Source organism: Myxine glutinosa, chromosome 12 (genome assembly GCF_964187855.1).
Source record: "Myxine glutinosa chromosome 12, kmMyxGlut1.1, whole genome shotgun sequence".
NCBI lineage: Eukaryota > Metazoa > Chordata > Myxini > Myxiniformes > Myxinidae > Myxine > Myxine glutinosa.
Genome location: NC_136272.1, coordinates 109,154,811 through 109,172,135, shown reverse-complemented (window position 1 = coordinate 109,172,135; position 17,325 = coordinate 109,154,811). Strand labels below are relative to the sequence as shown.

General features: G+C 47.1%; 1 protein-coding gene across 4 annotated transcripts in view; it reads left to right on the top strand.

Moving 5' to 3' along the window:
* The first annotated feature begins 438 nt into the window (after positions 1-438).
* LOC137437765 (protein diaphanous homolog 2) overlaps positions 439-17,325 on the top strand; it is a 74,686-nt gene continuing 57,799 nt past the window's right edge. The window contains exons 1-3 of one of the 4 annotated variants that reach the window (XM_068132371.2): positions 714-815; positions 8,083-8,118; positions 8,948-9,104. Coding sequence is in view for 3 of the 4 variants with exons in the window: in XM_068132368.2 (XP_067988469.2) it covers positions 720-815; positions 8,083-8,118 (132 nt within the window). In the remaining variant the exon portion in view is untranslated. Of the gene's footprint in view, positions 816-1,051; positions 1,142-8,082; positions 8,119-8,947; positions 9,105-17,325 lie in introns of those variants that run through there. The other 3 variants (XM_068132368.2, XM_068132370.2, XM_068132369.2) reach the window with 3 other exon arrangements.

Genomic DNA, 17,325 nt, shown 5'->3' with positions numbered 1-17,325 from the left:
CACAACACAAGAAATATTATTTGTGAGAAATTTGGTCGCAATCCCATCAGCAGTTTCGGAGAAGAAGTTTCAAGTGTTTACGGTCTGACGGACGGACGGACCGGCGGACAACGCGCCATCGCATAAGCTCCCCTGAACTTCAAACTTTATGAAACATGAATTATGGTTGAGGCCTACCTGGTCCGTGAGGTAATAAGGTATGTATCGGGTGTAGACCTCATTCGTACCGATGTAAAACCCAAATTCCTTCAACAACACGATCTCCACAAACAATGTCAACCTGTTACAAGTATTTCGTATTCGAGGCTATTAATATTATCCGTCTAATAATAGTACGTTCCGATAAAACATTTGGTCATGTACCCACAACAACAACAACAACAACAACACAAAGGCGACCTCGAGCGCGGGAATTCTCAGTCACGGCGCCCCCACGTGGTCGTGAGATGCGAGAATTGGCGGGCTAGGATTTCCAACGGATCCTCAGAGCCCTTCGTTCCATCTTCCTCTTCCTCTCCCTCTCCTTGCCGTACATTCTCCGCACCGCACGCCGACCCTTCACCGCCTCATTCCGAACGGGTGTGACCGACCGGCGGCCGTGGCCAGGGTCGACCGAGGCGGGGCCGCTCACCGAGGCCGCGGGTTAAGGAACGAGGCCGTAACCACAACCGCAACCGCTCTGGCTGAGATTGAAGCGACGGACGAGGATAATTTCCGTCATGGATGCCGCTCATAACTGGAGCGAGTCTCCGTCTCGCCGGGACAAGCACAGGAAGAAAGGCTCGGACGATGTCGACGGCCGAAAGTCCAAGTTCGTAAGTGTTTTGTTCCTAAAAGTTCGTTTTGGTTTTTGTGACTAACTTTGTACAACATTTCCTCATCCACGGTTTGTAAAGAACTCTTAAAATATAAAAAAAAATTATCCTCAACGAACTTTGTCCGAAATATTGGGCAACGCGTCCGATGTCTCCTGAACCGTTATAAATACCGCGCGAAATAATGAAATATTTCTTCACATTCGTCAAATTACTCCATCATCACCGTGATGACGTCATTCCAGCGCATCGGCACCGACACGAACCATCCCCTCCTTGTTCATGTTCCTGCACGTGCTCGACGTTAGCGATGTACCACGTGACAGGTACGTACACCCCGAGTGACCCCGCTCGACCTGATCAATCGGGACCGGTTTTGTACCTGCGAGTGACTCGTTCGGTGCCTCGTTCTTTGCGTCTTCACACCTCGTTGTCTTACTTCGTTTTTATGGAATTTGTCTCTAACTAGCTCCACGTGACCTCTGTTTAAAAGTACTATATTTAAAACTTATGACTTACTTTGTTTACCAAGTTCTCGATGATAACCCGAGCACCTTGATTTATATCGATTATTGATTGGTTCCCATAATCATTGCCATACAACGAGAGTTTGATTTGATTTTAATAACCCACTTGTGGACTTCACTTGTTTTGCTTTCCTGTCCCATTCAGCTTGGACACGTTTCCATGTTTACCAGGAGTCGAATGTAATCGGTTTAGCAATGTATTTATTTGTTTGTTTTTTAGCTTTCAGCTTCTCATCGATGCTTCATGTTCGTTGTCATGGAAGATCTTCGGGATTCCCTGGATCACGTTCACTTCGTTTAAGATTGAACTCAAACTAATGAGTATGACTAATGAGTCATTCAGTATTCCAAACCTGTATTCAGATATGAACTTCAAGACATATTTTAAAAGTGAAGTTAAGCATATTTTCCAGTCCAGAATAAAAAACAATTTCAGCTTTCATTACATATTTGCCCCCACTATACGCTCCACAACTATCAGGGACGCCTCTTCGTGATGGTTGTACCCCCCCCCCCCCCCCCACCCCAACGCAAGTTGGGGAGGGAGGGCCAAATCTTCCCCATGCTTCCCCTTTGCCTGGATTCGTCAGGGTAGCCCAGTCACGGTCAGGGTGCCAATCGGTCCCCATGGACCGGCCATTTCCTTCGTGTCTCTCCCTCTCTCTCTGTCTGTCTCTCTCTATCTGTGTCTCTCTATCTGTCTCTCTCTATCTGTCTCTCTCTATCTGTCTCTCTCTATCTGTCTCTCTGTCTGTCTCTCTCTATCTGTCTCTCTCTATCTGTCTCTCTCTATCTGTCTCTCTCTATCTGTCTCTCTCTATCTGTGTGTGTGTGTGTGTGTGTGTGTGTGTGTGTGTGTGTGTGTGTGTGTGTGTGTGTGTGTGTGTGTGTGTCTGTGTGTGTGTATGTCTCTGTCTCTGTCTGTCTCTGTCTCTGTCTCTGTCTCTTGTCTCTTGTCTCTCTTTCTCTGTGTCTCTTGTCTCTCTTTCTCTGTGTCTCTCTGTCTCTCTGTCTCTGTCTCTCTCTCTCGATTAATTGTGTCCGTGCCGCAGGCTTGTTTGAAAGGATTCAGAACTATGCAACAACAACAACTATACGCTCCTTGAAAGTAATTTCTGCATACATAAATGGATGGCTGCATAGCTTAGACCAGTGGTTCCCAACCTTTTTGTACTCGCGACCCCTTTCTCAAAACCCCGAAACACACGCGACCCCCCCCCCCCCCCCCCCTGCCATCAGCCGTTTCAGTTTTACAAATTTTTCTGAGAAGGAAAAGGGAAGAAAGAAAAAACAATCATTAATTCATCAATTTTTACAAATTTTACTACAATATTCCTTGCACATTGTAAAATTCGGGTAATTTTAGTTAGTTAGTCAAATCAAGCTCATATTTTCTCACTGCTATCCATCGTCACACAATCCATGATCGTCATCACTAACATATCATCATCTCTCCAACCTAGCTAGTGGAATATTTGGGGTTGCATCTAAGCAGCGAGTCTTGGAATTTGTGGCGTGGTGCTTGTAAGAGCCAATCTCATGTCATCCTCGACATCCAATCTGTTCCTGGTCTTCGTTTTGATGTGGACGAGGGTAGAAAATCCGGCCTCGCAGAGGTAGGTGGAGGCAAATGGAAGAAGAACACGTAAGGCCAGCATGCTGACTTTGGAATATGATTGATGCATAGCGCACCAGAATTGAGTCACCGATTTCTCCTGGAACAGGTCACGCGCCGGAGAGTCGTTCCGTAGATCCAATAATTCATCTTGGACGTCGGGGAGGGAGGCTGGATACGTCAAGTGTAGCAGAGAAAGGGTTTCTTACCAGTGCCACCTCTTCTCCTGTGAGCTCAGGGAAGTATCGCTGGAATTCCTTTTCTAGGGACTCAAGGTGTCTGGTAATCTCATCCTTCAGGAACTGATCTAGTTCGCCCTCAGACTCATCCATCACTCCGCAGAGTTTTTCAAACATGGCGATGTTCCCAAGATTGACTTTCCGACGCAGGTTCTGCGGAAGACCGTTCCCAAGATTGACTTTCCGACACCAGTTCTGCAGTTTGGATATGAAGGCCCGTAGATTGTCTTGAAATAGGAGAACGTGTGTTTCCCATCCCTGAAATTTCAAATTCAGCTTGTTCAGCTGGTCGAAAATGTCCGCCAAGTACGCAACCCGTTTATTCCACGTTTCTTCATCGAAGTGAGCCAGAAGATCTCTCTTTTCTTGCACTTCCAGAAAGAACCTGATTTCGTCTTTCAGCTCGAAGACACGATTCACAACGTTCCCTCGCTACAACCAGCATACAGCCGTGTAGAAGAGAGAGACCTCATGGTCAGCATCCATGTCTTTGCATTTAAAGTTCTTTGAATAGACGAGTGTTGAGTGCCCCAGCCTTCACGTAATTCACAATTTTGATCACAGAATCGAGCACTTCCCGCAGAGTGGCAGGAAGCGTCTTACTGGCGAGAGCATATCGGTGGATCATGCAGTGGATGCCCTTAGCTTGGGGATCCAGCTCCTTCACTCTTGTCTGGAATCCTGACTTCGATCCTTGCATAGCTGGTGCTCCGTCTGTACAAACCACGCACACGTTTCCCCATTGCAGACCTTCGGTATGAAAAAAGGTAGAGACCTTTTCCATGACGTAAACAGCTTTTGTAGTGGTTTCAAGTGCACTACAGAAGAGGAATTCTTCTTTGATGTCGTCTGAATGAATGTACCTCACGAAGACAAGCAACTGAGAACATGAACTCACATCCGTTGATTCGTTGAGTTGAAAGGAGAACAACGGAGAATCTTTGATTTCATCCAAAACCTGCTCTTTCACATCCATAGACATATGAGAAATATGCCTCTGAAGAGTGTTATTCGACAAAGATACTTGCTGCATCTTCTTCGTGCTGGCTTTTCCGAGAACGAGCTTCACCATCGTCAGCATGCAGGGTTTGATAAGTGTCTCTCCAATGGTGTGGAGCCAGTCCGTGTGGTGTGGTTTGGAGCCACATTTCCAAACTGGCCTCCAAAGCCAGTCGCCGACTGGGCATCATCCATCATGCGAAGTCCTTCCTTGGCACACCTGAGCTCCTCACCACATACAAGGCTTTCATCTGCAGCTCAATGGAATACTGTTCTCCCCTCTGGGCTGGTGCTCTTTCCTCGCACCTAGCTCGGCTTCACGTTGTTGAAACCAAAGCTTTCAGAATCATTTGAATCTCCGGCGATGAAGCTAACTCCGAGGGCCTTTCACTCACTCACTCACCGCAGGCAGGTTGGTGGTCTTTGTCTTCTACCGACTCCTCTCCGGCCTTGCTCCCCCAGCTCTGTCTGTGCTCTGTCCCCCAAATATTCCTACAGGTCACACAAGATCTGCCAGCAACCCTCTCATGGTGAAATTGCCAAAATCAAGACTCTGCTCACCTTCACTCTTTCATTCCTCTTTTCTCCCGCCTGTGGAACAAACTCCCTCACTCTCTTCAATCCCACTCCTCCCTCCAGGTCTTTGAAACAGCTGTTCACCACCATCTATTCTCTTCCCCCATCCAAAACCTTGATCTTTTCTACCCCCGTTAATTCACCCCAGATCCATTTTTTTGAAATTCTGACATTTCCTGGAAGTCATAGCAATGTCCACGTGTTTTATACCTCAACCCCATTCTCATGCTTCCTCCCACCAAGCCCTCTCCCTCCCACAGATCTCCCGATGTCCCTGCTCTCAAATGTTGTACTTGTTTCTTCCCTCTCTCCCCATCTTGTCTCCAGCTCCCTTTATCTTATGTTTTAAGTGTCAGTTTGTCTTTTTGTGATTAATCTTTGCTCTGACACGAGCCTCAATGTTATATTAAAAAAAAATAGTGAAGCCATTCTAGACTCGCAGAAGATCTCTGTCTTATTTAAAATGACATTTTAAGTTTCCTGTTCCATCGGATTGGTCTTGTTTTGTTGTGGAATTGGTGATCAAATTGTCGAAGCATGCAATGCGATGGAATTGACGAGTGTTGTTTGATGAGGAGAGTTGCGGTCATGTTCATCTGGACCAAATATTAGAAGTGGATCGAGTGTCCATAAGTGAGAAATGAACATGGGAGACCTTCCAGTTATCTTTTGAGTTAAATCAGTAAAGGATGTCATGGATAACTTCTCATTAAAGGAACTGAAAGGTGAGAGAGCAAGAGAGAAATAAAACTAAAATATACCTGGTGACTTTGTGACTATCTTTTGGTTAAAGGTGCATCCACCTAGTGTTGATGTCAGCAAATCCCAGATGATGTCATGTTTGGGGTCTCTTGTCATGCTAAAAACTACTGCCGTGGCTGGGATAAGTGTTCTCTTGTGTAAGCTTACCTTCCATAGCCATAAAGGGACTTGGCGAAGAGTGGACCACGAGGAAATGATCTGGGCATGAAGATGTGTTTTGAAATAACTCCGCCGGACAACCCGAGTAGCTATGGTGGTCGTTCCAAACGATGAGTGTGGTTTTCTTTCGGAGTCACATCTGGCATGCTCTGTTTTCCAAAAAACAGAATTGTTTTGAGGTTTTGTTTTCTGGTTTTTGTTTCTCTCCAAAAAGCAACTTTGTCTGCTTTAAACTCGGGCCTCTGCCGTTCATGCCAAGTCTACTGTGAAATGCCTCGGCGAGATCGAATTTTTTTTTTTTCGAATTTTTGGCCGGTCTGTTTTGTTACGATAACAGGCGGGATCGGGGGGGACATAACATCGCGTCAAAGAGCGCCTGCATCTGCTCTCACTCGCATTGCACCGCGACGTGTTGTCATTGCTGTGAGTGTGCTGTCTGTTAGTGCAGTTAGAGATAAAAAGCTCCGTCATATGGGGAGGGCTTGCTTGGCTATGCAAGCTCCTGCTTAGCACTGTCTGTTTCTTCTTCTTCTTGTGAATCAGTCGATGGCTTTTGAAATCGTCTTCGGTGTAACTGCGTCGTTCAATACTGTCACATCTCCCAAAATGCAATGAAGGATCGTGCCGTACTATGTACATTCCTGGTCGAATCACCGCACCATGGTACTTTTTTGTGTACATTCTGTCAAGGTTTGTGGAGAAACTAGAACATGGAACGGACCAGGAGGAAACAGAACGAAAACAAGAAAGAGCAATCGGAGATTACAGACCCTCGCCAGGATGTGTTTTCAGTGTTTTTTTAATTACATTTGTGTTAAAACAAATGTTAGCCGAACCACGTGACTGACGTCATCATTTTTTTTTTCTCCACCAATTTATACCCAGATTATGCTCAAGAAATTTCATCTTGATCGGATGAAGTTTTGTACTTGTCGAATTATGACGTCATAATGGAGGCATATATGACATAATTAACAGATGTTATTCCACATGGAGAGTTCTTTACAATGAGCCATGTCTCAATTTTTTCTATGCAGTGCTTTCGGAGATATGGAGGTGCAAATTTGTTTGGCTTTTCCAAGATGGCGGCCGAACTACGTGACATATGATGTCATAATTATCATTAAAATATTCTACAGGTGGAGTTACACCTATGCTGGAAGTCGGCGTGACGTCACAGCTACGCACCGCGGCGCAGCGATCTTGGAATTGGGGAAAACATTGGGCGCCATTCGCGTGTTTGTCACAGTTTGAAACAGCAAAATGCCGAAAAGCTGCTGTATTGTCGGCTGCACAGCCAACAAGCTGAAGAATCCAGAGTGGCGATGATCGGTTTGCGCCAACTTTCACGCAATTTCCCCCAAACCAAGATGGCGGCGCGCTTTACCGACTTCTAGAATGGTGAAAATTTCCTGTCAATCGGACCAACGGTTGCAGAGAATATCATATTTATTCTGTGTGGACCGACAGCCAGACAAACAAACAAACTGACTCAAATGCAATACCCTCTCCTCTGGCGAGGGTAATAACAGTAGAAAGGGTTGGGAGGGGTGGAGAGGAGAACAGGGATAATGGATGTCGGGAATAATGAGAACAAGTGTAGGGCATGCGGTAAACAGGATGGATATAGCTGCCAACTCTCAATCACAGAGGTGGAAGTAAAAACCAGAAACTCGGAAAGAGCTTTGATTGGGGGGTTGGGAAGGGGGGAGGTTAATGGAATTGGGGGAGGGGGTTAATGAGTTTTAGCACTCCCTGCGTTCATGCTTGACATCCCTAGCTCGCTGTTTCGATCTGATGTGGTGCAACCATATTGTCTAACATGGGTGATTAGATCAATCCTACGAGTTGCCTTGTCCTCTCACCATTTGCCAACATTGCCACAGCGAGGATATTTTAATATGTGAACAAGACTTCACAGAATCCATTTTGAGCCTGTGGCTCACTATGCTCTCCTGTACAACATTTTTTCAGATGAGCTTTGCCCTCCAGCTGTGTTTCCTTAACCACAAACTCCTCAGTTGTGGGCATGTTTGTGGTTGAGGAAAACCACATTTGTTTGTCTTTGCCCTTTCCTTTTCAACTGCAAGGCCCTCGGGTGGCAAATCCACAAGTCAATATTTTGATTGATTTAATAACTCCCCAAGTATCAGTTCAATATAATTTTTTTTATCAATGGGCTTTGCAAATGAGTACCAGTTGATACCTGATAACCTTGATAACACCACTTTTGTAATTGACTGTTTGCAGCCTGTTTATCTTTTGGCTTTTATTTTTGTTTGTTTGTTTTAATTCATGGCATTCTGTTCAACACTTCTCCCCACATTTCAGTGTCATTGTCTCTCCTCATCCAACCTCTTTCCCCTCCCACACTTCTTCCTCCTCAACAGAATATAAAGAAAATTATGACCGATGATATGTCCCTGGTAAGGTACCGCTGTGATGTGTGTGCATCCTGCGTTCTCCTCCCCACGTGCTGCTGGTCTTGGCACACTCGCTCATCTTTTGGGCCAGCTGTATATTGCGTTACCAAGTGTATCATGGATAAATTGTGGAAAGGAAAGGGGAATGCATGTTGGAAGAGAAGGAAAGGGGGTTGTGATTAATAATTGCCCCATATTTTCCTTGGTACTCGTAATATGAAGATGGCTCCTCAAGATGATTTTGCTCACCTTGCGTTTGATCTGCTTTATTGCTCCATCACCACCTTAACCACTCACAACTGCTGTAGATTCATTATCCTATCCATTTTCCTTGCTGTTTACGTTTAGATGTATTTATTTGATATATCTATTCAAAAGTAGTCGGGGCTCACCTGTTTTAGTACTTTTGCTGTTCCTCATCGTTTATTGGAGATTTTGATCCATTTTTGCCTAACGGTTGTTTTGTTCTTCACAGTCAAGGCTGTCTGAGCGAACCGTCATCATTGGCCGTTTGTCTGAGTTGACGTTAACGCTCCTATGTGACGTGGTTTTAGCAGGCCTCAGCACCTCTGAAAAGTAGTGATGTGCATGTAGTGAGACCTTCTTTATTGTTCCAAAAGTGACTTAATGTGACATTTTTGTGAATCTTTTTGAAGTATCCATCCTGATCACCTACCACATCTCCACAAGGGCTTCACGACCAGCGATTACCTTATGGCTGTGTAAAATATGTGAGGTGCTGTGGAATTGGTGCGCTTCTGATCGCATCTCACCTCGGCCCTTGTATGATTGTGTCGCCAACCAAGCTGTTTAACGGGTGTTTCTTTTGTAGGGTTTGGTTTGAAACCCGAGAGCTCGATATTGTAATGCTGCTTCACCCATAGGGAGGGTTCTGTCAGTGCAGCTGTTCAACTTTCTGATGCCTCGTAGCAGCGCAAGGACCAACCACGTTTCTGCGGTTTCAAGCCTCTCTCTCTCTCTACATACATGTACATTGTACATACATATATTTTAAATACACACATATACAGTGCCTTCAGAAAGTATTTACACCCATTCACCTTTTCACATTTTGTTGTGTTACAGCCAATTTAAAATGGATTAAATTGACTTTTTTGTCGCTGTTCTGCACATAACACCCCATAATGCCAAAGTGGAATTTTTTAAATAGAAATTTTTGCTAAATTTTTTTAAATGAAAAGCTGAAATGTCTTGAATCAATTAATTATTCAACCCTTTGATATGGCACTCCAAATTGAGCTCAGGTGCATCCAATTTCCTTTGATCATCCTTGGGATGTCACTACAACTTGAATAGAGTCCACCTGTGGTCAATTCAATTGATTGCACATGATTTAGAAAGAAACACTTCTTTCTGTATAAAGTTCCACAGTTGACAGTGCATGTCAGAGCAGAAACTCCACCCTCTGAAGTCCAAGGAACTGTCCGTAGAACTCTGAGAATATTGTAAGGAGGCATAGATCTGGGGGAGGGTATAAAACAATTTCTGGAGTGTTGAAAGTTCCCCACAGTGAGCTCCATCATTAGGAAATGGAAAGAATATGGAACTACCCAGACTGTTCCTACAGCTGGCCATCCAACCAAGCTGAGCAACTGGGCAAGAAGGATCTTGTTCAGGGAGGTGACCAAGAACCCATTGACCACTCTGACAGAATGACAGAGTACCTTAGTTAAGTTGGGAGAACCTGCTGGGAAAGACAACAGTCTCTGCAGCACTTCACAAATACGTGGAAAATGGTGAATGCTACACCATGGAACCAATAAATTCCACATTCCTGTGCCACCTTCGGTTGAACATTGGGCATTGACAGCAGCTTCATGAATGATTTTGGCAAAAAAACGTACCCCGTCTGAATGGTTCTATACCCAATCAATGGCGAATCTGCATAAAGCGAATCCACGAATGTCACGGTTAGAAAGTAGAAACCCTCACGTCATTTCCTCATTCATTTAAACTCAATATCTCTATTTTCATTCCAAACAGCATCATTCCAATCATACATTTATACTATAACATTACAAATTACTGTGTTACTTCACGATTGTATTGAGATATTATCAAACCAGCCCATCTTTTCACTTCCGGATTCGGGAGTAGGTCTGTATCGAGTCAATTTCAAAATCAGAATTTTTATTGAGGAATTTATGAAACCTCCTACCTACCTTACAACATCCGCTGGGACCCCAAAACGTTCCACAAAAGGTTTGGCGGAGCTAGCCCCAAAACTAGGAGTAGTTTCGGGATGGATGGATAGACGGACAGACAGTCACTCGTTTTATTATACTAGGGCATGCCCGTACTATATATAAGCTAGGACGTGCCCGTTCCTTGCCAAAAAAAAAAAAAAAAAAATTTTGTGTAGGGGTGTGTGTGTGTAAACATCCTAGGGCGTGCCCGTACGTGGGTGCAAAAAAACATGCGTGCAAACAACAACAAAAAAAAACTTTGAAACCACGTGGCAGTAACGACCACAGAACCCCCCCCCCCCCTCTATTTACATGAATGGTTTGGTCCATTCGCAACGACCACAGAACCCCCCCCTCTATTTACATGCAATGGTTTGGTCCATTCGCAACGCCAAAGCGAACGGCGAACGGCTAAATCGCCATAGCTCGGTAAGTACTTGTCCGATTAATTTCAAACCTTGAAAAGGCACATCCTCGGGTCCCCAGCAATATACCTGGCAAGTTTCAAGTATATCGGACCGGTAGTTGTCGAGAAATCGTTGTCGCATACACACACACACACATACACACACACATACACACACACATACACACAGAGATTAATGGAATTATAGATATATATATATATATATATATATATATATATATATATATATATAATATATAATATATATATATATACACATATATATATATATATATATATATATACATATATATTGTTGCGGATCCGGAGTACGGCACTCCCGTTACCAAGGGGGGGGGGGGGGTTAGTCCCCTTGTCTTTTAAGCTGGCCGTCTCCGATCCTGGAAATTATGACGTCACTTCCGGTCGGTGGTAAGTAGGGTTGTAAACCCAATTAGTCTTATTACCTAAGTACTACCACCGGCCGTAAGCGAGGAGATAACTCCCACCCCGGCCGCAGCGTTAATGGATACGCCGAGCGAAGCGAGCTGCGACTCGGGCCGTTAACAGTAGACTAACCCGATTCTGAGCGGTTCCGAATCGTGCCACCGGTACTCAATTGAGGAAATCACAAAAGCGATCGAATAGAGGAAACCAAAAGGTAAGGAAGAACAAATATGATTTATTACTACACTAATAAAAGAGGAAACGAAAGAAGGGCATGTACAGGGAGAAGAGCAACAGGACACAGGGCAAGCTTGAATGAATGATCGTTTTAAGGCCATTTTCCCCCGCTAGAGCGGCAAGCTTATACAGTCTTAATTAGCATGCCCAGGACAACACAAACAGACTTATATGAAAGGGTAGTGGTAGGAGGAGAAGGGTCCAGGCAGATGGTCGGGGAGGAAGGTCTGGGCAGATGGTTCAGGCGTTGAGGAACGCTTCACCTCGGTCCACGCTCCACCCCGGTTCACGCTCCAGTTCCGCGGCAAAACCCGGCAGGCAGCGCGGTTGGTATTGTCGCGGTATTGTCGGCGCGAGCGGACCTTACATGCGGGGGAGGGGGGTTCATATATCGGGGAGGAATCGTGTCTCTGACGCTCACTCTTGTCTCACTCCCCCTCTCTCGCTATTGGCTCTGACTCACTGACTCTCTCACTCAACTTCTTGTCTGCAGACCGGCTCCCTCACTCTCTCTGTAAGTAGTCCCACGCAAGCGCTTATATCACGCGCTCGCGTATCAAGCCGCGGGCTTTTAGGACACACCCACCGGTAAGCTCGCCTCGGCCCTGGTTGGTCACGAGGGCTCACCTACCCCGCCCTTAACAGGGCTACGCCTCGCTCCGATAACTCCTCCCCCTTTTTCTCCGCTCTGACCGCATGGTTAATGGCGTTTGAGCCAGGCAGCGAACGCTGCTGGCAAGCAAGGGAACACAATTTGGAGGGAGGCAAGCCCGCAAAATGAACAGGATTGAACAAGGGGCCTAGGTTATTTGATTAATGCAACGCAGAGTCAAACTATTGGAAACAGAGCCTTACCTGAAACACATACTACTGAAATAACTGAAAGGTTCCTATGGTGTCCTACGTGTTGCAATATGGACTAACTAGGGTGCGACCTTTGACCTTTGGAAGATGCGGATATTTACAGGGAATTATTTACAGGGCTTATTATTTTACAAAGTGAAGGTTCTAAAAACCGCAACACAGCACCCTCCCTTTCTCCAGGCCCGGTCTGGGCCGTTTCACAAGGGATATCTTTTACCATTATATGTGACACTTAGGTGTGGTTACCCTCTACTTTTAACCTCACCCTGAGTGCGACATATTTAAAACTAGATATGTCCCGCCTGCTGCATTGCATTCTACCTAACTGACTCACGCCCACAGAATAACCGAATTCGGAATTAATTTTCAAACTAAACATTTACGGTGGGGAGCATTATTTACAAAGACTAGTACTACTATTTGGATTATTTACACTAAAACCCAGGACCTGTCTTTTGGGAGACAAAAAGCAGATGGTTTAAAAAGAGGAAAGGTCATGCACTGCACTGTACCGATACACCATACCCACATGCTCAGAGATGCACAATTGATATTGCAGTGCACCACAAAGCACAAAAGCACCACTATGCACAAAAAGCACCATCAAGTGCACAGTCATACATTTCAATAAGTAAATGAACTGGCGTCTTCTCAGGTGGGCCGATGGCTGCTGGGCCGATGTTTCTGGGTGTTTTCCTTGCTTGCTGCCTATTTAGAAATAAAAAAGGGCACAAACCGCGTCCACTTTTTAAATTACGGCCAACAGGGGCCAACTAAAGGTGGTCCACCTGCTTGGCATAGGTGCCACCTTGACCGTGGTCCGCAAGCAAGATTTCCAGCAGAGATGCCATGCCACAGACGTGTGGTCCATAAAGTGGTACTCGGCCACAAAAACGTGTGGTCCATAAAGTGGGCTTGGCCACAAACGTGTGGTCCATAGGTGGTGTACTGGTCCAGGCAGGCAGGCAGCGAGGGTGCGGGCGCACAACTACGACGCCTGCACACTTTCCCCTCGGTACCCAAAGACCACGGTCCATGGGTGGGGTAGGAAGACAAAGCAGAGTTAGTGATGGGTAAGGGCGCAAGGGTACACACAATAACAAGGCAATGCAGAGTGAGGTGCGCAGGAGAGCGAGACGAGAAAGCTCGTCCCTACCGTGCGTCACCCCCCCCCCCTCCCCCCCATGTCACCTACACTACCCCTTGCCCCTCCCCGTATCTACACCATTTACAAATCCGTCGCTACGTCCTGTCTTCCCCATAACCCCCCTAAACCAAATTCGTTATCAATCCCTCTAAACCAAATTTGCCACCAATCCCAATTCCTCCTCAATCCCTCCTAAGGAGAGAGAGATGGAATAAGAAACAATGTCACCCCCACGTCATGATGCGTCTCACCATTCCAACCATTTGCACAATCGGTGTGGAGTCTGTCACCTCGGTAAGTGGATGCGGATGGTGCGAAGTGATTTTCTCCTATATAAAAAAAATTAATAACCACATTTAGAGGCCATTTTTCCCCGCAAAGCGGGGGTTGGCCTTTTTTGGGGACCGTGGTTGTTGTTGTTTTTTGGTCCCCTTTTTGAAGCAATGTTTTACGGCCGGATGCCCTTCCTGCCGCCAACCCTTTTTGTCGCCTTTTACGACAAGCAGGGAATTACCAGTGAACTGGTACTCAATTAGCCGACCTCGGAAGGATGACAGGCTGAGTCAACCCCCCTGGCGTTAATTCAGCGATCGACCGGGATTCGAACCCAGGATCCTGGGATCCTAAGCTGGCACCCTAGCCGCTAGCCCAACACCAGGGTATCTTCTATCTACCTTATAAATGACATTAACACTTTTACTCTACCCGGGGTCTTTCCCTGCCGAACCATTGGCCATCTTTACTCTATGTGGTTCTAAAAACCAATTCCCATTGAACATACTGTGGCGCTCACCAATTTGGGGTCTCACTCCCCCGATTCTACTCCCTGTGCCCTCACACAATTTCAGGGCTGGGTCGTGTGGCTCCCCTAGCAGGTCTACTTACCTGCGCACCTTCGCCACTGCAGTTGCCTCCCGAGCTTCCCTGCTCCTCACCCTAACCTACCTGGGGGAAGGCCCTCTGGCTCTCTCACCCCCTACCGCCCTCTCTGGCGTCGGGCTACCCGGGTCCGTCCTCCGGATCCTCGGGCCCCATTGAACACTAACTGGCTCCCAGAGCCTACCTGCGGCCTCACCTGGCCGACAGACTAACAGTGGTGGAGTGCCCAACCAACCATTCTCACTAACAGGCCACACGCCCAGCCAATTTATCTCACTAATGCACCCCTCAAGCAATACTCTGCTACTTTCGCACCACAGATGCCAATATCCAACCACAATTTACCTACTCCCTCTACCTAACTTTAAACTACCCTGCCCGGGTACTCGTGAAGGGGTCCATCCTTTCCCCATTCACTCTTTCACACCATACACTCCACTCCACGTATTCCACACTCCCACTCCACACCATCCATTCCAGACCATTCATTCCAGACCATTTATTCCATACAACCATTCTCACTTGCCACCCTGCAAGTCAATCACTCAATGCACAATCACACCCATTCTCAATACTCTGCTCAAGACACTTTCTACACACACACACACACAGCATTCACGAGCATTGCCTCTCAATTCCTCATTTCAACAAGCTCACCACAAAGAACTTCCATACCACTTCCTCATTCAATAAACAACCACAAACACACTGCATCATCTAACTATCTGGTTTTCCCTCTGAAACTCGTGCTCCCCGTCTTCCCTTATACTAAGCACTCCCTTGTCGTTATTATCCATCTAATCTACCTACGTCCCCACGACAGGTATAATGCCGCTACTTAAATCTACAGTTACCTATGGTCATTTTCTAGATTCCTATACATTAACCTAACCCTCCTGGGCTAGTTTGTACAGCCAATCCCCATAGAACTAAAGCTCATGGCTCCCTCGCTCCCAGTTGAGGTGAATGGTAAAACTACCATTCGCCATCACTACTGCTACCATCAAATGTCCACTATACTACGAGTCTCGGTGCGGGAAATACATTTCCATAGCTCGACTTCGAAAAGCTGGCTATCTGTGCGGATAGTCAGTCTCCTGATGGTTGGGTCCGTCCGGCATCGATTCTGGGGAGGAGGTTTTGTCGGGCCAAGGCTCCAAGCACCATCCCGGTGCAAGGCCTTGCGCTCCCAAGCGCGATTGCCCAGCCTTGCCCGGCCGGAGTGCCGCCACCACAAGGGGGCGCCGGTCCGACCCCTCCTACCTCCCCTCAAACCGGGCCGCCCGCTTTGCCTGGCAAAACGCGGAATCGACCGTGCAGGGCGGAGCCCGGCCCGAATCGTTCACGGCGCTTCAAGCAGGAGCGAAGCGGCACCGATGCCGGCCGGCTCCCGCAGCACACAAAGAGCATCACGCCCCGAGCGCTCGCATCGGCTATACATCGGCCTAAACGCTGCCCCGGTCAACGTCGATGCTTCCCTCGCATGCTCACACCACTCGTTCCTTCTCTTATTCACCCATCCAAGCGTTTCAGTGCCTCTCATGCATTCCACACATGCCTTCAATCCCACCGCCGCACTCTGTTACACACCACTCGCTGTTCGCACACTCCATAACACACCTCTCTCGCGCACCGTCTTGCGCACTCTCTCCCAGTGTGTACTCAGTACCACTCATGGGGGTGCACTCTTGCATCCACCCATTCAGCGCACACCTACTCACTCACGAGTGTGCAATCCCCTGTCGCACACCCAATCACGCGCTCCACCACCAACTCAGGTGTGCATTCTTTCTCACTCGCCACAACCAACCCACACTCCGTGTCACTCTCACCCTCACACATACACTCCCTTGTGCATTCTCCCTCGCTCTCGGTAACACACTCACGCTCTGGCGCCATTCGTACACGCGCGCCATTGCCATTCATAACGCGCACCACGGACCTTTTACGAGCGCCCGGGTGCCGTCTCGATCCCAACCGCGCGAAAATTCTTTTTGCGCCAAACACCTTCCCGCAAAATATTTTTGCACCACATATCACTCGGCTCACCTTCGGGATTCTTCTTCTTCGCCGCGCCAACACCTGCAAACTTTCATTGGGGTTAATAAGCACAGCATCATGATGTGGACACAGACTTTGTACATTTTCCATCCTTTCCTCCCGCTGTTGCTCTTCTAGGTCCATCTCAACCGCCCCAATTTCCACTATAATAAAATCTTTAATTTCTTTTTCCTCGACGACCGCTGGCTCTAATAAAATTTTATCTTCTACCTCGGCGGTTGCCGGCTTCCCCATACCCCGGGTCGCGATTTCTACCCCGGTCCACGTGAATGCGCTTTGTTCCAACTCGCTTTTCCCGCGCTTCTCAAATCGCGTTACCTCGTCGCGTACCAATGTGCCTTTCTCGCTCGGCTTGCTCCCAAAGTTCTCCCCTATTCCTTTTATGTCCTGGGTGAATTTGTCCATTTCCTCTTTTATGAGCGCCACCACATGATTCGTGAATAACTGCATTTCTTCAAACGTTGGTACCGCGGGCGCCACCCTCGTCGCCATGTGCGAGGCGCCGCCGTTTTCTGCGCCCGCAACCCCCGCTGCCGCACCTTCTTCGCTTTCCTCCTCCATTACTCCCACTTCTTCCCTGGGGTCCTGGGTTGACGCTAATTCTTCCTCTACCTCCTCATTTTCCCCCACCGGCATCCGATCGCCTTGGGTATCCATGGCACGACTATAATTTGGATGTTAAATAAAAATTTTGGCCGCTCGTAATTTTGACCAAATTTTTTTAGATGGTATAAAAATTTGGTTCAGGTCTAATCCCACCCCCCCCCCCCCCCTCGACACCAATTGTTGTGGATCCAGAGTACGGCACTCCCGATACCAAGGGGGGGGGGGGTTAGTCCCCTTGTCTTTTAAGCTGGCCGTCTCCGATCCTGGGAATTATGTCACTTCCGGTCGGTGGTAAGTAGGGTTGTAAGCCCAATTAGTCTTATTACCTAAGTACTACCACCGGCCGTAAGCGAGGA